The sequence below is a fragment of the Ascaphus truei genome, chromosome 1 (assembly GCF_040206685.1).
Source record: "Ascaphus truei isolate aAscTru1 chromosome 1, aAscTru1.hap1, whole genome shotgun sequence".
NCBI classification, from domain to species: domain Eukaryota; kingdom Metazoa; phylum Chordata; class Amphibia; order Anura; family Ascaphidae; genus Ascaphus; species Ascaphus truei.
The window spans coordinates 479,800,363-479,820,378 of record NC_134483.1 but is presented as its reverse complement, the minus strand read 5'-3'; the positions used below and the strand labels follow the sequence as shown (position 1 = coordinate 479,820,378).

At 43.5% G+C, this 20,016-nt stretch overlaps 1 protein-coding gene across 2 annotated transcripts in view; it reads right to left on the bottom strand.

Annotated features, from left to right (window-relative positions):
* Positions 1 to 20,016, bottom strand: part of ARAP2 (ArfGAP with RhoGAP domain, ankyrin repeat and PH domain 2) — a 406,381-nt gene that overhangs the window by 356,269 nt on the left and 30,096 nt on the right. For both annotated transcript variants that reach the window (XM_075568062.1, XM_075568070.1), the window contains exons 5-6: positions 17,684 to 17,757; positions 14,720 to 15,031 (exon numbers count right to left, since the gene is read on the bottom strand). In XM_075568062.1, coding sequence (XP_075424177.1) covers positions 14,720 to 15,031; positions 17,684 to 17,757 — 386 coding nt within the window. The remainder of the gene's footprint in view (positions 1 to 14,719; positions 15,032 to 17,683; positions 17,758 to 20,016) is intronic.

Sequence of the window (20,016 nt, the reverse complement as noted above, 5' to 3'; positions counted from 1 at the left end):
CCAAGAGACACTGTTTTTAAGTTTACCTTTTGCTTCATTCATTGTAACATCGCCGGAAGAAGAGATCAGTGTATCTCGAAAGCTCGCACAAATAAAAGCATTTCGTTAGCCACAGAACGGTATCATCTATTTATTTTTTTGATTATTGAAGCTCGGCTAACACGGTACTGATACCTCTACATATATATATATATATATACATATGCTCCAAAATTCAATAAGGCAAAGTTTATTCTCCACATTTTGTTCCCAATTGTTTTTTTAATTGCTTTGTGTTTTTGTTGCTTGTTTTTTCTTTATTGCTTTGTACTTTTCGTGATTGTTTTTTTTTTGTTGCCCATTGACTGTCATAGTGGCAAATCATGCCCATTGTATATGGGCATGGTGTACCAATTGGCAAATCAATGGGTAGACGGTGGGGGTACTGTAGTAGCACCAGAGAGGGTGGTTAGGTGTCCTGGGTGGGTAGTAGGGGGCAGATTAAACCCCTTCATTACTTTAGCGGTTACTAACCGGTAAGGTGATTAAGGGGTTAGTGGCCATTAGTTGTTTTTTTATTGTTATGTTGCTGCCACGGAGGACGGGGAGGAAGATGAGGAGCAAGACGAGGACGGCCTTCATCCTGGCATGGTATAAGGGATCTGTCTGAACATTCGGGATGAAAGCTGACAGGAAGTGACATCATCTGTCCGAAGCCACCACGGCCATCTTGCTTCTGGCAAATCCTGCCCTTACTCCCCTGACAAGAAAGCAGTCTCTCTTTGGTTCTCATTGCCAGCAGCCGACTCTGGCCTTTAAAAGGTAGGAAGTTGCTACTAGTTTTTGCTCATGCAAAGTACTTGTTACCTTGTCCTGTCTGAGCTCTGCCTTGCCTTTGTTATGCCTGCTGCCTATCTTGACCTTGGAACTGAACCTGACTGTCCCTTGCCTGCCGCCCACCACAATCTCGGAAACGGACCTGACTACTCTTTGCCTGCCGCCTGCCTCGACTTTGGAATCGGACCTGAGTTCCCTTTGCCTGCTGCCTGCCTTGACCCTGGAACTGTACCTGACTACCCCTACATCCCAGGCCTCTGATCCCAGGCCAAGGTTGGTGTATTACTCCCTACTTCTGCCCTGAAAGTCCGTATCCTGCCTTGCAGTCATCAAAATGTCACAGGGGAAGTGCAACTCTAATTTACTTAATGCTGGCTGGATAATGTTTTATTTTTAATAGGCAACTGAGCTATTATCCAGATCTGGATAATAGTAATTTTGACCATTATTGTACTGTACTTGTTGAGGGGGATTGTTGGGGGTAGTTAGGTGGGTAGTAGGGTTGTTGTATTTTAATGTTTCTTGGGGGGGTTAGATGGATTGGATGAAGGGGTTAGTTGCCCCAAGGGTGAGTGGTTAGGCCTCCCGGGTGGGTAGCAGGGGTGGTTACCCCCTTCATTCCATAGCGGTTCCAACCGCTATGTTAGTGAAGGAGTTAACTACTCCCGCAACCTTCCCAGCAGGTCTAACCACCGACACTGGGGCAACTAACACCTTTATCCACCCTCTTTACCCCCAACAAACCGGGTATGCAGGTTAAAACGTTTTTTGCCTTTACAGCTAACCTCTAAGGTAATGAAGCTGTTTTTATTTACATTTTAATACTAGTGTACAGGAACAGGGGTTCCGGAGCAGAACTGCATTAATTTCAGCCTCAGGGATGCCCTGCTTCCCGAGTTACAGGCCCTGGTATGGGATGCCGGTATTCCCATGCAATGTTAAAATGTCCCGCGCCACGTGTTGGGGACATTTAAACACATAGGAGATACCAGCTTCCCATACCGGAGCCCGTTACTCGGGAAGCAGGGGATCCCTGGACCTGAAATGAATGCAGTTCGGCTCCAGAGACACCCTGCACTAGTATTACATTTTTTATAAAAGCACTACCATCGCCTGTAAGAGTTGTGCAGGGAGAGACGGCTCTATCTGTGCAGCACTCTATGCAGGTGTTACATCTCTGCTGTCCCGAGTGGTATTGGCATTTTCCTAGCTCACGGTTTGAAATTTGTGGAAATGGTTTCAGATTCTTTCTGAACACCATGATAACACAAATGACAAACTGTTCAGTGGAAACATGCCAAACCATTTGAGATGTCAGCAAAGTTATCAAAGCTACTAGAATAGGCAAACCGGATTTGCTGTAGTCTCCTCCACCTTTGTGAACATAGCATCTTTGAATTTGCCAGTCCGGAGGTCCTGATTACACCCCTGGCACATCACTGGAAGTGTGCCGATAGCTTGGAGGTTCCATTGTTCTGGGAATTTCCCATTGGAGGACTTGTGAGCAGCCCCCGTGGAGGACCGAATGCAGAGAGGGGCACCTATATGGCTTTCACTGATTATTGCCTCCATGCGGAGGGGATGCCCCAGCTATCCTTCTACCATATGGCTGATTTGGACCTTGGAGCGGCAGATCGTGGTTCCACCCGGGCCAATTACGTTTTTTAACCCACTGTTTTACAATTATTGATTTTGAACTTGTATCCCTTACCATTTTGTACAATACATTTATTGAAGTACTACACCATGAGAGTTTTTTGCGCTTTGTTTCCTTTTTCCTAAAGCAAAACGGTGCCTGAAAAGTCTGCAGAGATAGATGCAAGTATTGGTAGCAGGAAAATACAAAAGAGCAGAGGGCAAGGTAATGGCAAGATTGCTACTCTGGAATAAAAAAAGTTGTCAAGTGACAACTACTGTAGCAGGCTTGGTGGAGTTTTCATTCCCTAAGAGAAGATGGCCGCTGGACTCATGGGAGATTCTACTTCCTACCAGCCCTGGACATGACCTTGACTCTTCTGTCCACACCTACAAGTCTATGGGGTGTATTGCGGGAGTGAATCTTGATAGTATTAAGTCTCTTACCCCTTCCCCTACCGCAAGGTTTTAAGGGGTGTCTGAGGAGAAACCTGGACATCAAGTTGGGGGCATGAAGCCTAGTAACTGGTTCCACTGACCTTTCCACTGGCCCATAACCTACCCAATTCAATAAATAAAATAATTTTTCCCTCTGATACTTGGAATCAAGGATGTTCCAAACCTCGTACTCCAGATTAGAGACAAGACCTCAGGGTCGGGGGGTAGGGGGCTGGTTAACCTTACAAAGTGGAGCACAGGAAGAATGTTCATTGCAACTGGGAGTTTTAGTCTGAGAGCTACATGGTTGATACCTTTTTTTTTAACCGGAAATGGGCCAATAAAACATTGGTGAAATTTCCTGGAACCCGTTGGATTGAAGTTTTTTTTAAGATAACCAAACATTATCACCCACAACATACTAAGGAGCTGTTTTTCACTTTTTATCAGAATATTTTGGGAAGGACTCATTTAGTTAAATTTTTTCGAGCAGTTGAGAATAACCATAGCATGCATCTCTGGCGTTCCTCTACCGAGCATATTGTGGATTATCCGGCATTCATTCTGGAATCCTCCTAAAATTAAACCCAAAGGCGCAAATGAATGGAGAATAGTTTAAAGTGAAATGTTCAGTGTTATTATTCATGAATTCTGCAATCCATAGCAACTCTGCCCAGTTGAAACTTCCTTGTGCCAGGTGACATTGCAGATATTGTTCCAGGGCCTGGTTCACTCTCTCTGTTTGCCCATTTGATTGAGGATGATAGCTAGAGGTGAAATGTAAGTCAAAGCCAACCATAAAACTGAAAGCTTTCCAGAACCGTGATGAAAATTGTGAACCTCAGTCCAAGTTCAAGATAGATGGCATTCCATGAAGGTGAACTATGATCTGTAGTAACTGTTGTGCCAGCAGTTCCGTGAATGGCATTCCTTAAGTGAAAATAAAATGACTAATCTCGGTGAACAAGTCGAAGACCACCAAAGATAGTACCGTAACACCTTTCCTTGGGGAGTTCTACCACAAACCCTAAAGACAAGGTATTCCACAGAGCAGGTGGTGGAGCTATAGGCATCAATAGACCTTGGCGAGGCATGCTGTCAGATTTTGCTTCAAAATGGATGTAACAAGAACTCACATAATCCTTTACTGTAGTGTTCATGAATGGCAACCAGAAATGTGTTTGTACCAAAGCCAAGGTCTTTGCAATTCATGGATGACCTGCCAGCGTTAAATTGTGGCACCATCTTAATGCAAACAAAGAGCAATTCCTGCTCTACTACCAATTGGGCTCAAATATACTAGTTGGCAGGCTTGAATCATGTTTTGCTCAAAAGATGCAACCAAAAGACTTAGATTCAAAATGTAAAAATGTCACTAGTATATTTTAGCCATATTGGTAGGAGCATAGGACTTTTTCTTTGCTTTCCATAAATAGAAGGCCAATCCTTTTATCAGCTGCATACTTCACAAAGGGATGAGCCCATGTAATATGCACATTATTTGTTTTCATAAATGTTAGGCCAATTATTTTCCATGCTGTATACACCATAAGGTCATTTAAATATAGTGTTAATTATATATTCCGTTATAGGGGTAGATTGTGGCTCACTTGGTTTCTGTTTTACTAAACATTTCCTTGGAGGAGTATGCCTCCTCCCTTCAGAATAGAGCTCCTTACCAATTTGACAAGTAGCATAAAGGTATTATATACCTCATTGTCAGTCTACACTTCACCCTACACTGAAGAGTAGGTGAGTGTTTATGGCAGAAAGAAAGAAGAGATATGTGTAAGACTTAATACTTCAGACTAGGGTATTTGACCACCCACAGATTACCTTTATAATAAGGGAACTTTGGTACTGGATGTGGCCAGTGTTAACTGCACTAAATCACAAATAAGCATATACTTCATTTATTTAACCCCTTCAGGGCTCATTCCCATACTTCACAAAGTTTATAAAATAGGACAATAAGAAATTGCATATGTTGAGTGTAGGTACCTACTAAACAGAGTTTACCTTGATGAGGTTGGCAGGCTTGAATCATGTTTTGATTAAAAGATGCAACCAAATGACTTAGGTTCTAAATGTAAAACTGTCACTAGTGTATATTTTAGCCTGATTGGTATTGTAGGAGCACAGGAATTTTTCTTGGTTTTCCATAAATGTAAGTCCAATCCTTTTACTTTACAAAGAGAAGAGCACAGGTAATATTTACAGTATTTGTTTTACAAATAGTTTACTGTATGTTTAAAACTGCCTTTACATGGTGTACATGTTCATCCAAAGATGAGGAAAAGAAGATTAAGATGTCATCGATGTATACTATGACACAGATAACGATGAACTCTCGCAATACTTCACTTAAAAAATTTATTTAAAGGAAGCGGGTGCATTGCATAGGTTGAATGGTATCACTTGATGCTCAGATTACAAATTTAGTATGGAAATCCATTTTCCACTTGTCTCCTTCACGCACCCGCACCAGATGATATGTCCCATGGAGATCCATTTTAGAGAAAATCAAAGCCGTCTTCCCTTGATCCAAAAGGACTGGAAATAAATGCAGTCGATATCGGTTCTTAATGCTTACCTTGTTTAACGCTCGATAATCAATGCAAGTTCTCAGTTCCCCGTTTTTTGGGGGATACGAAAAACAAAGGTGAAGCTTCTGTAGATTTAGATTGAAAGCAATGGCCAAATGTTGCTAGAACAGAATTTATGTTTCTGCTGCAAGGGATATTAGCATCAGTTTCCAAATCTATCTGCAATCAAAAGGGTGGCGGGAGGGGCAGGGATTCGTCTTTCACTTGGCCAAAAATTTCTTTACAACTACTGGGCATGGCAATATATACTACAAACAAACACAAACAGAGCCCAGTGCTACATCCAATGGCAAAAATACACAGTGAAATACCTATATATATCTTGAATAAAAGAGTCATTTATTTTAACACTTTGGCCAAAGCATTGTATGCCTGTGAGCCATTCCAAGGCATGACCATAATTCACAGGTCCTAACACTGATTAAAATTCTTAATAACCTGTACAATACTAGTAAGAATGATCATAATTGATCAGTCATAATCAGCTGCATAGTTCTAAATCTGATTGAAATTCTTATTTAGCTGGACAATAACAGGAAGAATACTCTGTATTAAATCCGTCGCAATCAGCTGCATGCAAAGACCTGTGCATATGCAAAGTGGGATGGGACAAGCTTTAAACCTGGGAGGGGCCAACCTCCCAAACAGCTGAGAACCAGCTGGACAAAGTTAACAAACACACAGATACCCAGTAAGCTCATTCAAGCCCAAAAAGTTATCACAATATATATATATATGTATATAAATGTCAAAAATGAGTGCTACTGGGCATGGCAGTAGTATATAAACATGGAATGACAACTTCACAGAATGTGCCTCCCAGTGAATGGTTGGATTATCTTCAGTCAACCAGTCAACCAGTGCATTCCTAGGATAACATGGAATGGAGGCTCATCATTGAGGTCAAACTGCAGGATTCCCAAAGGTCCGTTACTGCAGGTAAATTTCAATGGAGGAGTATGCCATTTCAGAGAATGTGAAGATAAGACTGACCCATTCACTGCTCTGACAATTTCTTCCTGTTTCTTGCAATGTTTTTGTTATCCTTATAGTGAGGGATAAGTCCAAAAAGTTCCTGGTCACTGTTGAATCTAGGAAAATGGAAACGTCATCTCTTCATACTCTATAATAGCTTGAAGGCTCAAGTGTGATGGCTGTCTGTATTGTGTTAGCAGAACAAAGTGTAGTCCTTGGTTTCTTAATACTCGGCAGGTCAACTCCCTCTATAGTCAAGTTGGCGCTCTGGAGCAAATTCTTGAGTTTCGTTGGATATTCACATGACTTGTTTAATATAAAAAACAAATATAGATTCCACCTTCTTTCCATTTCATGCTTATACAGGGGTCCCTGCATTCCCCCTATCTACATGGGTTTAGGTGAGGGTTGCTTTAGTCGACCAACATTGTTTTCTAATGTTGGACTGTATCTACACGTCATAAATAGGTTTGGAATGATTCCTATGTTTTTGTCTCTTATGTTCTGTTAAGCAGTGTTCCAATTGAAGAACCAAGTCCACTAACTTTTAGTATGTAGTGTGTTTCAGATCAACCTGAGCCAAAATATTTTTAATATTATCTCTCAGACCTCTTTAAAACAGCAAAGCCATTTTAACTTAAGGTCAATTGGGTCCATGCACTAGTCAGTTGAACTGGGTAAGATATGCTAAAATATCTTCGTTGCCCTGTCTATGCTCTAGCAGATACTAATCCCCTGATTGTGTGATAGCTCATCTATCAAATATTCATTTGAGCTCGGCTTTAAACTGATCTACAGTAAATTAGATAGCAGTAGGAAGTCTAAATTCACTAACTGGTTAGCCCATGTGGCCGCATCCCCTCCCAAATAAGATATAATAAAGACTACTATTGATTGGGGTTCAGGAAAAGACATAGGCCTGCCTAACAAATGAAGTTAACTGGGTCAACAAAATCTGAAACTTCTGGTGATTCCCAAAATACCTTTCTGGTAACGGTAAAGGAATAGCATGGAGACAGCAATGCGAAATGGGTTGTGCCTCCCTGGGTGCTTGAGGGCCAGGGGCCCCCATGGAATAAATGAGGGGGAAGTAGGAACAGTCTATGGCACCCTTCCAATAGATAATGGTGTTACTTGAGCCTGCAAACTTCCAATCTAGCAGTTAACCCAATCTATACAGAAGCTACTTTTGCCACTGACAATTCACCCCGCATGTCTCACAAGGTTTTGACTAGATTAGCCAGCAATATTCTGGTGGGATCAATGTAGGAGGAACTGATTACTTTGGCTTGTCAATCTTTCAGGGATGTGGAACCCTCAGAGGTAACATGGAATCACAAGGTAATAACACAAAAGGCAAAAAAAAAAGAAAGAAAGGTATCTGAAAGTCAGAAGAGCTACATGCAAAAGCAATGGTACTGTAGCCATGGAAAATGTAAAGAGCAGGGGACAAGAATTACAAAGGAAATGCAAGGTAAAACCAAAGGGTATCTGCAAGGTCATCAGAGCTGCATGAAAAAGCAATAATAACCAGGGGAAAATACTGTAAAAGAGCAGGATACTAAGAGTACAAGGGGAAAGCAAGGCAAAACAAAAAGGTGTCTGCAAAGACTGAAGAACTACATGCAAAAGCAATTGGTAGCCAAGTAAAGACAAAATAGCAGGGGGCAAGAAGTGCAAAGGGAAATACAAGGCAAAACAAAAAGGTACCTGAAAAGTCTGCAGAGCTAGATACAAGTAGTGATAGCCAGGGAAATACAAAACAGCAGGGAGTAAGAGAATAGCAAGACTGCTGCTCTGGAACAAAAATGTTGACAACTACCTGTGCAGTAGCAGGCTTGGTGGAGTTTATATATCCTAAGATAAGATGGCCGTTGGACTCATGTGAGATTCCAGTTGCTAACAACTCTGAGCCTAAACTTGACTCTTTGGGGTGCCCTACAACTCTACAGGGAGGAAATCTTGACAGCCAAGAACAGGACTTCAGAAAACTGAACAAGGGTTTTGGTGTTTACTTCACATACAGTCAGAAAATTTGAATGGTAAAAATTAGAGGCAAAACAACTCCCAAGTTTCAATTTAAAATGTATACATATATTTCCAAGGCAACTAAAAAAATTAATTTAACACAGATGCAAAACTTTTTGATGTTTTTTATTCATAAAAGAAATTACAAAATATTGCCCATTTAAGAAAGGCAATTTTTGCAGAATTGGCATGTCACCATTTTCAACAAGTTTCATTAGATTAACTTTTTTTTAAAACTACGTGATAGGTGATCTGCACATTGGTCATGATGCTTGCGCACCAGGGTCATATGCCGCCGGAAATTTATTTGGGCAAACTTTACAGGTTTTTTTTCTGCAACTCAAGACGAGACTTGACCTTGTCAACTTAACAGTGCCCTTAATTGATTATGGTTCTCTAGGGAATTGCATCTGTCATAAGATGATGTTAGAAAATTGCATCTGATCAACGGCCAGGAAAATGATAAAGTACTCATTATTATGTAAAGGATGTGACAGCCCCACCGCCATTGGAATCAGATTTGTCCATCTATGTTTTCATTCACACTCAATATAGGTAACTGCATTGGAGGTGTTTCCTTCATTACCTGGCAACAGATTTTTTTTTTTCAAGATCCAGCATTAACATAGTAGAGGAGCCATGACAATGTAAACTTCCTTTCTACAGTCTTCAATGTTCAAGTAAATATTTCAGTCGAGTTAATGTAGATCATATTGATTCTTGCCTATGTATGTGTATAGATATATGTATGTGTGTATATATATATATATATATATATATATATATATATATATATATATATATATATATATATACATGTAACGGATTTTCTGACTGGCCTGACCCACCCAATCTCACATTGGCCCCTGTGGTCTAACCAGTCCCAATTACATGGTCGTGTCTGGTGGTGCACATGTTGGCAACAGGACACCTGAGTCTCCCGCATGATGGTGTATGGGGAATGTCAACCCAGACAGGCAGCTGAGGTAGTGTGCTAGAGTCCTACCTACATACAGTGCAGCGCCTCCACCTCATCAGGATCTCTGCATCCGCAAGGAGATGGTTCTGATGAGGATCTCCTTCATGGTGGTGCCTTCCGCTGGAGAGTAACTTCAGTCTCACACGGTGGGGTTGTCTTGAAACAGGGCATCTTTATTGATGTTGGTATGGGCATGCTGCCCCTCACAGCTAGCAGCTTAGCCGATCATTGTCTGTGCTTTCCCTTCCAAAGGTCTGCCCTCCAAATGGAGTTGGATCACCTCTCCCCTCAGGGAGATCACCACCTGTGCCAGGTCCCTGGACACAGTGTAGGCCCGGCCAGCCTTGCTGCTGCTGGCCCTTGAGTTAGAACTGTGTCACTAGTTAACTCACTAGTGGACACCTTGGCCTTCTGCTCAGAACTCAGCCTTGTAGAACACTCTTGACACACTAACTTTGGGCAGTGCTGTGCCTTATATACCTCAGGAACAGGCACATCTCTGATGTCACTAACGGTGGACTCAGAGCATGTTACCACTCCCCTTGAATACATATGACACCTCACCAGGGTGTGAGGGCAAATCTCCATGATTGATGCTGGCAAACCTGTAACTTACCAGGCTTACTGCCAGCACGAGAGAAAACTGTATGCCATTTTACAGCATGGCTACATTCTCCCCCTGGTGAATCCCAACGAACCGTCTGGGACCTAAATTTGGTGTACCTTCTTCCAGTAAGCACTGCAAAACATAACACATAATTATGCACAACAAATTTATATCATACAGTTTTCATGATATTTTGACTCTACAATGCTCACTGACCAGCAGATGCCACTGTACCTAAGCAGACCCCACTATCCTACCTACTTAATAATAGTGGCTGTGGTCTGGCTTCTTTACTTCCCGGCCAGCCATGTCTGTTACAGTCACGCTGTACTCCCAGGGTAACCCACTCTCTGATCTATACAATACTTTATGCATGTATATACTGCGCCCTATGCTCCATACTCCCATGAGTTGTGAAATCCTCTCTTCTGCCCGGCGCCCAGTGCATCCGCCACCTTTGTTGACAATATACATCTCTAGGGTCTCCCTTAGCCACCCATCCCTCTGGTCCTCTATTTCTTGCATGAGGGGTTCAGGGACATAGGGGTACTCCAACCCGTGGGAGTTTTTGTAACGGGTCACTATGGCCCTTTCGGCCTGGTTTGTCCGAATGAGTCTAGCGCTGCCTGCCCTTCCTGGCAGCACCCATGACAAGGGCTCGTCTGGCTCTACAGGATCCCTCAACCTACTTGATCCCTTTGGATCCACCGCCCCTGACCCGATGTCATACAATCGCAGTCTCAGCTCCTCCAGACGGCCTTCCTCCGTAAATTCCCTTGTCGGAGGACAAACCTGGTGCGGTCGAGCCAGGCCTCATATCCCTCGAACTTGGGCGCCCATCACCTGGTCTCTCTAGCATCCTCAGGGGCCACCACGGAACCCTCACTTTCCTCCACCTCCACACCAGAGGATATCCCCGAGGTGCCAGTGGATCTAGATTTGGACCCCAACTGTTTTGGCCTACTGGTGACACTAACCCGGACACTACTGGGGCACTCACTGGAGACAGACACCTGTCGTGTGTACCTCCCCCCTCCAGATCCATCATCAGATGTGAAGCATTCAGCAAAGTCCAAGCTTTCCCCAGTCCTTTCATCGGAGGTGACTCGGGACTAACCAGACCACCCTTGGCTCGAGGATGACCCGTGGGAAAAGGTGAGGGGGATAGGGACTTTAGCTACAGCCAGGGGCTGGGCATAGGGAAGGGCTATCTGCATCTGCAGGGCAACGACCCGCACTTCGCCGCTAACTTGTCCAGTGCCATCGGACTGGCCCTCCGGTTCTCCTGTCTCACTGTTCCCATGCATCCGCTGGGCCTGCCAGCTCTTCCCGGATCCAGGCGACCGGGTACCGCTGCTCAGTTGTGAGGACGCTGCCATCTTCCATCCGGCTCCGCTGTGCCCACCGGAAGTGAGGTCATCGATCTCGCGGGACTCGTCTCCATCTTGTGTTGGGTTCCCAACCGGAACCTCTTCCTCCACGACGACATCCGGAAGTGATGGTTCCTCTCATTGCTCTGCTCGGGCCTGGCCTAGGCCTTCCTCCGCCGCTGCCACTGCCGGTGCCTGAGAAGGGCAAGGACGTCTCTTATCGCTCCGTCGGCTCGGGATGGTTCTTCCTCCACCGTTGGTTCCGCCAGTCACCACGGCCGTGGGACTCCGTCCTCTGCACAGGCGACATGCGACTCCGCTCAGTTGCGACACAGGTGAGTGCCGTTTCTCTTACAGCACCGCTGTAGTGGTCTACAGGTTGGCGCGTCACCACCAGGGTCGGGGTCGCTTGCTCCTCGTCTGAGGAGTCGAACTCCAACTCAGGGAGTGGCACTCCCATCAGGGACCGCCGATTAGGTTCTCCGCTCTCACCCTGCGTACAAGTCCCTTTTTCTTCTTGCTCCGTAGTTGTCATAAAGAGCGACCCCCATGCTCCGTGGTCCACAGGCTCCACTTTGACTGGGGCAGGGCTTAAGCTGTGTCTGCTCCCACCTCCACGGCCTGCCCTGGTATGAAGGGCTGCACTGGCCACAGATAGTGGATGCCGCATTGAGGGCATCGGGACGTGGTACTGACGGTACCACCCGGTAGCCGACACTGCATGCACAGGCACGTCACCGTCTCCTTGCCGCCTGCCTTTAGCACCAGGAAGCCTCCTGGAGCCGAATAAGGGAGGGCAGAGATGCCGGAATCCTCATCGATTTTGCTGGCCATCTTAACCACAGGAGACACCTTCTGCAGTGGTCTTCCCAATAGCTCAGCTCCTCGTGACTGAAAGGCAGGGGCTGGTAGGGTAACACCTCCTTCTTCCAGCTCCACCCTCATCTGACACAGCTGGAAACCACTCCCCCTGTTTGAAATTAGGGGAGGGTCCCACAAGTTGATAGGATAACCCAGCACTGAGGCTGAGCTCGTCACTGTCCATGAGGGCGCGGCCGCAGATTTCACGCCATACCTCCCATCAGGGTGGGGTTTTCCTTTTGGCGCCACTCCCGGCCAACTCTCTGCAAGCTTTGCATTTGAAGCATTTTCTGCAATCGGCCCACGCGGTCTCCCAGGGAAGCGGGAGCCGCCATCTTGGTTGGCCCGGCCGTTCACAATCGCAATTGAGGTAGATTGTTCTACCTGCTGGCACATAGTTCCTTCACTTCCACACACCACCACAATGTCCTCCATACTGTCCTCAGGGGTAATACCCCGCGGTCCTAGGCAGGACCAAAACGGTGCGGCCACCACTTTCCCGCCACTCCACAGCAGGCTAGTCAAAGTTACTCCAGTAGCTTGCTCTTCCGTGGGACGCACACCACGTGCGCTGTCTCCATCTGCCTCCGTCCGCCATCTTGGACCTTCCACGCCGCGCGGATCCTCCATTCTTGCGGTCACCATTTGGTTGCTGTTTTTACTGTTATTGTACATGGAGCTCCTCTCTGCGGGGCAGCTGCCATACCGATACAATAAGATTGCCCGATGCCCCACCTTGTGTACCTAATGTAGGTCTAACTATGTTGCACTACCTCAGGCTAGGCTCACTCTCTCTGTGTATGCTGTGTCTCTCCTCTCTCCAGTCTGTGCTTCCTGCGGTAAGTGGTCTGGAATGGGTTAGAATACTCTGGCATCTCCATGCAGTACTGGGGCGTCTACCTACTGTTGGTCAGTCTAGCACAGACCCTCTCAAGGATTCCGGACCTTGTTAACAGGCTATCCCTGTAGGCATCCTACCAACTAGCACTACCTCAAGGTGACTAGGACAGCTATAGCCCTGTCTCCAGATCCACTAACTCCTTCCAGGCTCCCAGGTCGTCCCTGCGGTCTGACATCTCCATCAGCCTCCCAGACTACCGCTAGGTTCCGTCCCAACACAGCTCTGACTGGCAGCATACACTCTCCTGTTTCCCAGTGTGCCTAGCAAAAGCCTGTACGGTTGACAGGTATCTCAGCATCGCCTCCAAATGTAACGGATTTTCTGACTGGCCTGACCCACCCAATCTCACATTGGCCCCTGTGGTCTAACCAGTCCCCATTACATGGTCGTGTCTGGTGGTGCACCTGTTGGCAACAGGACTCCTGAGTCTCCCGCATGATGGTGTATGGGGAATGTCAACCCAGACAGGCAGCTGAGGTAGTGTGCTAGAGTCCTACCTACATACAGTGCAGCGCCTCCACCTCATCAGGATCTCTGCATCTGCAAGGAGATGGTTCTGATGAGGAACTCCTTCTTGGTGGTGCCTTCTGCTGGAGAGTATGTTACCAGTCCCCTTGTATACATATGACACCTCACCAGGGTGTGAGGGCAAACCTCCATGATTGATGCTGGCAACCCTGTAACTTACCAGGCTTACTGCCAGCATGAGAGAAAACTGTATGCCATTTTACGGCATGGCTACATACATATATAGACAAGAATCAATATGACCTAGATTAACTTGATCTAGGTACTGTATATATACATACTGTACAGCTTAATCCCCTTATAACACTGTGCTTGGGGTCCAAAGAATCACATTTCGCTATAAGCGGATCGCGTTAGAAATAATGTAGAATTGTATGCATTGTACAATAAAGTATTTAAGATACCAATAATCGTGTTGCAAAATATTCATAAATACAAAAATTGGGAGCCATGCGTTATAAGCGGATTCGCGTTGTAATGGATCTCGTTATAACGGGGTTGAGCTGTATATATGATATTTCTTTTTCTAGCACATACTGATAAAAGTGTTCCCTGTGGCTGAACTGTGCTATTGGTAGCTTCAGTTTCTGAGATATTTGCCTCTTATGTGCCAGTAAAATTGAGGTAAGATTGAAGTCTGCCACGTGGGTCAGCGAATAGCGAGCCACGATGTCATGATCTGTGTTTTGCCAAAAGGAACCAGAAACACTGGCACAAAGAGCTAAATATTTTGAGATCCAGGGGTCTGAAGAGCAAGAAATAAATTAGTTCAGCTCCCAGGAAAACCCAGTTAAAAAAAATAAAAAAATTGGAAATAGCTTATTTAATATAGCAAAAAGAAACAAATGTGCTCATTAAGATATTACAGACATGTGAAATAATTACAACATTTTTACATGATCCCATCTGCTTAAGTAAAAAATAATATGAACAAAATACTAATACAGTCAAAATCTGACAACTGTTTAAACTCACCGATGAGGCGAAAGTTTATCTAACCATCCTAGTTTACTTGTCACTGTTGATGGTCCATAAAAGCATGCATAGGGTGAAATTGATAAACTATCATTGGTATTTTCATATATTGGTCCTTCCATTTTATGGCTGACATTTTTATTTTGGGTGCTGGATGATGGGAATGATTGACTTTTCAGGTCCTTAGTTTTATTCACTCCAATCTTGCTGGTACATTCCTCCACTGTTGAATATACAGATTCCTCTGAAGTCAGGTCCACATGTACAGATGCATGTTTTGGAGGAGTTTTGCTTGGAGAATCATCTAATGTGCTGTTATTGAAAATCAAAATGATATTACAGATTACAAAAACATGATAGTTAGGTAGGATTGTATATATCTGGTGATATATATATATTATTTTTATTATTAGTGTTAATAGCTATTTATAAATATATAGTCACATTCTGATTATTATATACATAGCACCTTAGAATTTAACAATGTAGAGAATTAAAAATGAGGAAAAATGTGAAATTTAAATATGCACACTGCATAATTATGGAGATAAAAGAAAAAGTCAATCCTTGCACTGAATAATTTTTACAGCTAAGCCTGTGTAATTATGTTTCATTTGTCCTCTATGCATTTGTGTACTTTTGTCTGTCGATCTCTTTTGTATTTGGCCATTTAGTGTAGGAGTTTAGAGGAGTTTCAAAATGTTGGGCTATATTCTGCATTTAAAATAATCATTGATAGCATAGATACTACAATATACTGTAATTGTATATTTTACACATTTAATATTATTACTTGGTATAATAACCATTATTATAATTCTGAAGTCATGATATTTACACAGAGCAACTGGAGGCTCAAAGTGGGAGATTCACTATCCTCCATTATGGTTAACGCACTGTTATCCTGCAATAATAGCCTGTGACTTGAATGGCAGTTGAAGTGGGATTGCAGTACGTTATCCTGTACCAGAGATTAGCGAATCAAATCGAATCAAAGTCTGAATAACAGATGCAATACATTTTTCTCAAGAGCATGTCTTCAATATATATTTTAGTTTTTTCAACACTTTTCTAGCCAGGATTAATTAACCCTTTGTTTATGTAATGTCCAACAACATTTATATGTATTGGTTATAATAAAACAATGCCAATTAAATATTAGTTATCATATTACAGATGCAGCAATTGTGGTATGCACCAGCCAGTGCAATCGCCCGGTAGCCTTTTTATCACGAGTAGTTAATCCTTTTAAATGGTGTCTGCTCCTGCTGGCGCATTGTGTGTGTTCTGGTGCAATGTGCCAGCGGGAGTAATAACGGCTGCTATGCCTGTATGAGGAAACTTTCTATAGGTGATGTGCTGTGCATGGAAATGTGATGGGACACTTGCACAGGACGTATAATATTTCATGATTATTTCTTTGATTTTTGTGAATATCGATTTTTTTATTTTTTTTTATAACCTGTTCAATTTGGGATTCTCAAAAGGTTAAAACCCTAAGGGGAATAAAATATGTGCCTACAATTAAATGTTCATTAACTGTGTAGTCCCCATACATTATCTACCTTGATAGTGAGCACATAGCCCTATTTTTAGTTTTGTTTCCTAGAACTCAGTGCTATATATTTAATATGTGTATTATATTTGTATGCATATTTCAGCTATAAAACTGCAATGTTAATATTTTACATTGGCAGTTGGTGGAACTGCAGCTTTAAAAGGTCAATCGAGTAGATACGCCATGAAACATTGTATGGCTCTGATGGTATTACTAGTACCATTTAGTAAATATGGCTTCATTCTAAAAAAACAAAATGATTCTTAAATAGGTTAATGTTACAGTATATAAAAAATATTACTCTGTTCGAATCATAACACATCTTCCACATTTCTTTTTGATTAGCCATACAATGTATTAGAGGCATACTACTGTACAGGCATACCCCGCATTAACGTACGCAATGGGACCGGAGCATGTACTGCTGCGGCCAAGTTTATTCGAGCATTTGCCCGTTCTTGGCCGCAGCAGTATCCTGGCGCGCGCCGGAGGGTGACGGGCGCGCACCGAAGCAGCGGAAGAGCGCCCTCCGATCGGGGCGCTCTCCCTACCGCTGCTGGGTCAGCCGGGTCACCCGGAACCCCCTGCCGCCGTCCCGCGATCGCGGGACACCAGGCCTCCCTCGGGGAGCCCTGGACGCGCGTGCAGGGGGCGCAGGCTCCCGATGACGCGTGACCACGCGTCGGTGACGCGCGGCACGCCGAGGGGCGGCCACTAGCAAGCCGGGAAATCTCCCGGCTTGCGGAACCGGCCACACTTTAATAAAGTGTGTCGGTAGTGTATGTAAAGCGAAAATGTACTTAAAGTGAAGCACTACCTTTTTCCACTTATTGATGCATGTACTGTACTGCAATTGTCATATACGTGCATAACTGATGTAAATAACGCATTTGTAACAGGCTCTATAGTCTCCCCACTTGCGCACAGCTTTGGTACAGGTAGGGAGCCGGTATTGCTGTTTAGGACGTGCTGACAGGCGCATGCGTGAGCTGCCGTTTGGCTACTGAGCGATATGTACTTACTCGCGAGTGTACTTAAAGTGAGTGTACTTAAAGCGGGGTATGCCTGTATACTGTATAGAGCTGTGCCACATTTTCACTGGAGTTCACCAACTAGGCAAAATTTAGCTGCTGTACAATTGGCAAAGTTCACAATTTTTTTTCGAAATAATAAAAAGTAAGTTTTGAGGTCACATGGCCGTTTATATCCTGAAATGTTTGCAAAAATCACGCAAAAACTGGTAGAATTCTGGCATTATTGGAGATTTTTTTTTTAGAGATGTGACTTGTCACAAAGATATTGCTATCATTGAAAATATAGGAGAAATGCACCACAGTTTACTTTTTTATTTGAGATTCGCACATCTCTATAATCCTATATATGAATCAAATATAGTTTAATTATACCATGCATTGCTTTTCAAGTCTTCTTCATTTCGTTCATGATCTTTAGTTAATGGAAAGTTATCCCCAGAAGTTTCCTGCAAAATAAACACTTTAGCAAAAGAAGTAACAACATAATACAGAAGTATACAGTTTTCCCGTTACTATCTAAAATGTATACATCAGTACTATTACATTGGCAAACCAGGATTTGTATTATAGAAAAAAGGTACTTATGTACTGTATATAGCATATCAATAGGTTCTGATTTTAAAGCAATCTGTGACCGTATAGTATATTACTGAAAATAAAGTATTACATTTTTCAGCACATCTGTTTCCATCTCAGAGGACTACACGTAAGAGAACACCTGCACAGCTGATCGATGAACCAAGGTGAGGTGCTGACTAGGTAGGAACAAGAATGTATCATATAAAGGAAACCTAGTAAACAAGCACTCCGTCACAACTAAATGTATAATGAATGTGTTAAAATACTTTATTATTAACCAATGAATAAAAAAAGGGGGTTTAAAATAAAATGTGTGTCAAACAGCACGTGACTGTCATTGGTAACGTAACTCTGGGTAGTTAGGTTGATTTTACATATGGAGATCCTTGATTGATGTTCAGGATCTTGTGCTATTAATATACTGTAGCTGCCTATAGATATAGGAATGGGGCCGTGGTGGGACCACTGTGTAGATAAAGTCTGGTACCAGTAAAATATATCAGAGCGTATAATTTGTAAACGCGCTGTAATCTTAGACTTTTGGTAAATATGTTAATGATCCTTGGCAAGGGTAGCGAAGTTAGATCCAATCTATGTGACTACCTATAGTAAATGGTCCTATTGAAATCAGAGGTAACCTTTTATTGACTGCTTTGCAAGATGTAAGGTTATGAGGATACCACTAGAGAGAAACACTTGGAATTGTTTCTCCCCTTACACCAATAAGCCTACAGAGGATAATATATTGTGCACAATAAGGTAAATACGGTAACCCTCACAGTAGGGTAATCATACATAAAGTGACAACCTGATATGTACTAGTATATACTCTGGCTAATGTAAGGTAAAAACAGGAGATAGTGGTACAAACCCCAGAAGTGATATACAACTGGTCTCCAATACAGGAGATACTTAGTATATAATGTGAACCCTCATAGCCCTTGCACAGGGAGTGTTTAGGGCAAACAGGTGCAGTATAGACGTAGTGAGATTCGCATCCATAAATAATAATTCTGGCATAGGTGGAGCACTAGAGAGAGCCTTCACAGATGGTTAGTGTTGTACCAGTGCACCGTGAGCAAAGCGCGATTAACATTGATAATAAATGAGCATAGTAGAGGTCATAGTGTCGGCTTCCCGATATAGGTGCTGTTAACATAGACCCTAGTAATGCAAGGGCTAAGAACCGGCTGGTTCCTGCAGCAGAGAGGTGGGTGACCCTATAAAAAAATAAGTGGATAAAAATCTAAAAAATATATTTAATATGTAAAAAATAGAAAAAATTGGCAAAAAATAAAAATGAAGATTAAAAAATCTTTAATACATAAAGTCCTGTTCCAATGGCATTGACTCCAGGTTCCTGCAGCCCGTTTCAAAGGGATCACCAGTCCCTAATGATATCTAGAAAAAAGGAAAGAGAAAGAAACAGGCGCACACCTAGTGCATTACCATAATAAAAATTGTATTAAAGGAACATAAAATCTATCAAATGCCCACTCACAAAGGTACAGCAATCAATAGCGTGTATGAGATAGGCTCTCATGTGCCAACAGCTCAATCATCAGCGTCCGGCTCAGGTCAGTGGCGTCGTCACGTAAACCTCCTTCGTGCAGCCGGAACCGGAAATGGAATCCCTCGCCTTTGGTGTTCAGCGAGACAGGTCCCACCAGGAAACGATGCCTTGAAAGTCCTTAGTGTAGTTGAGTAATGGCCGTGAAAAGCGCACACGAGAGCCAAAGATCTATATGCAAGCAGCAACAGTGTTCGTGGGAAAATGGCGGCCGCAATCTAACCACGCCCTACGTGTTTCGTCATCGATGATGACTTCTTCATGGGCGTGGTTAGATTGCGGCCGCCATTTGCCCAAGAACACTGTTGCTGCTTGCATATAGATCGTTGGCTCTCGTGTGCGTTTTTCACGGCCATTACTCAACTACACTAAGGACTTTCAAGGCATCGTTTCCTGGTGGGACCTGTCTCGCTGAACACCAAAGGCGAGGGATTCCATTTCCGGTTCCAGCTGCACGAAGGAGGTTTACGTGACGACGCCACTGACCTGAGCCGGACGCTGATGATTGAGTTGTTGGCACATGAGAGCCTATCTCATACACGCTATTGATTGCTGT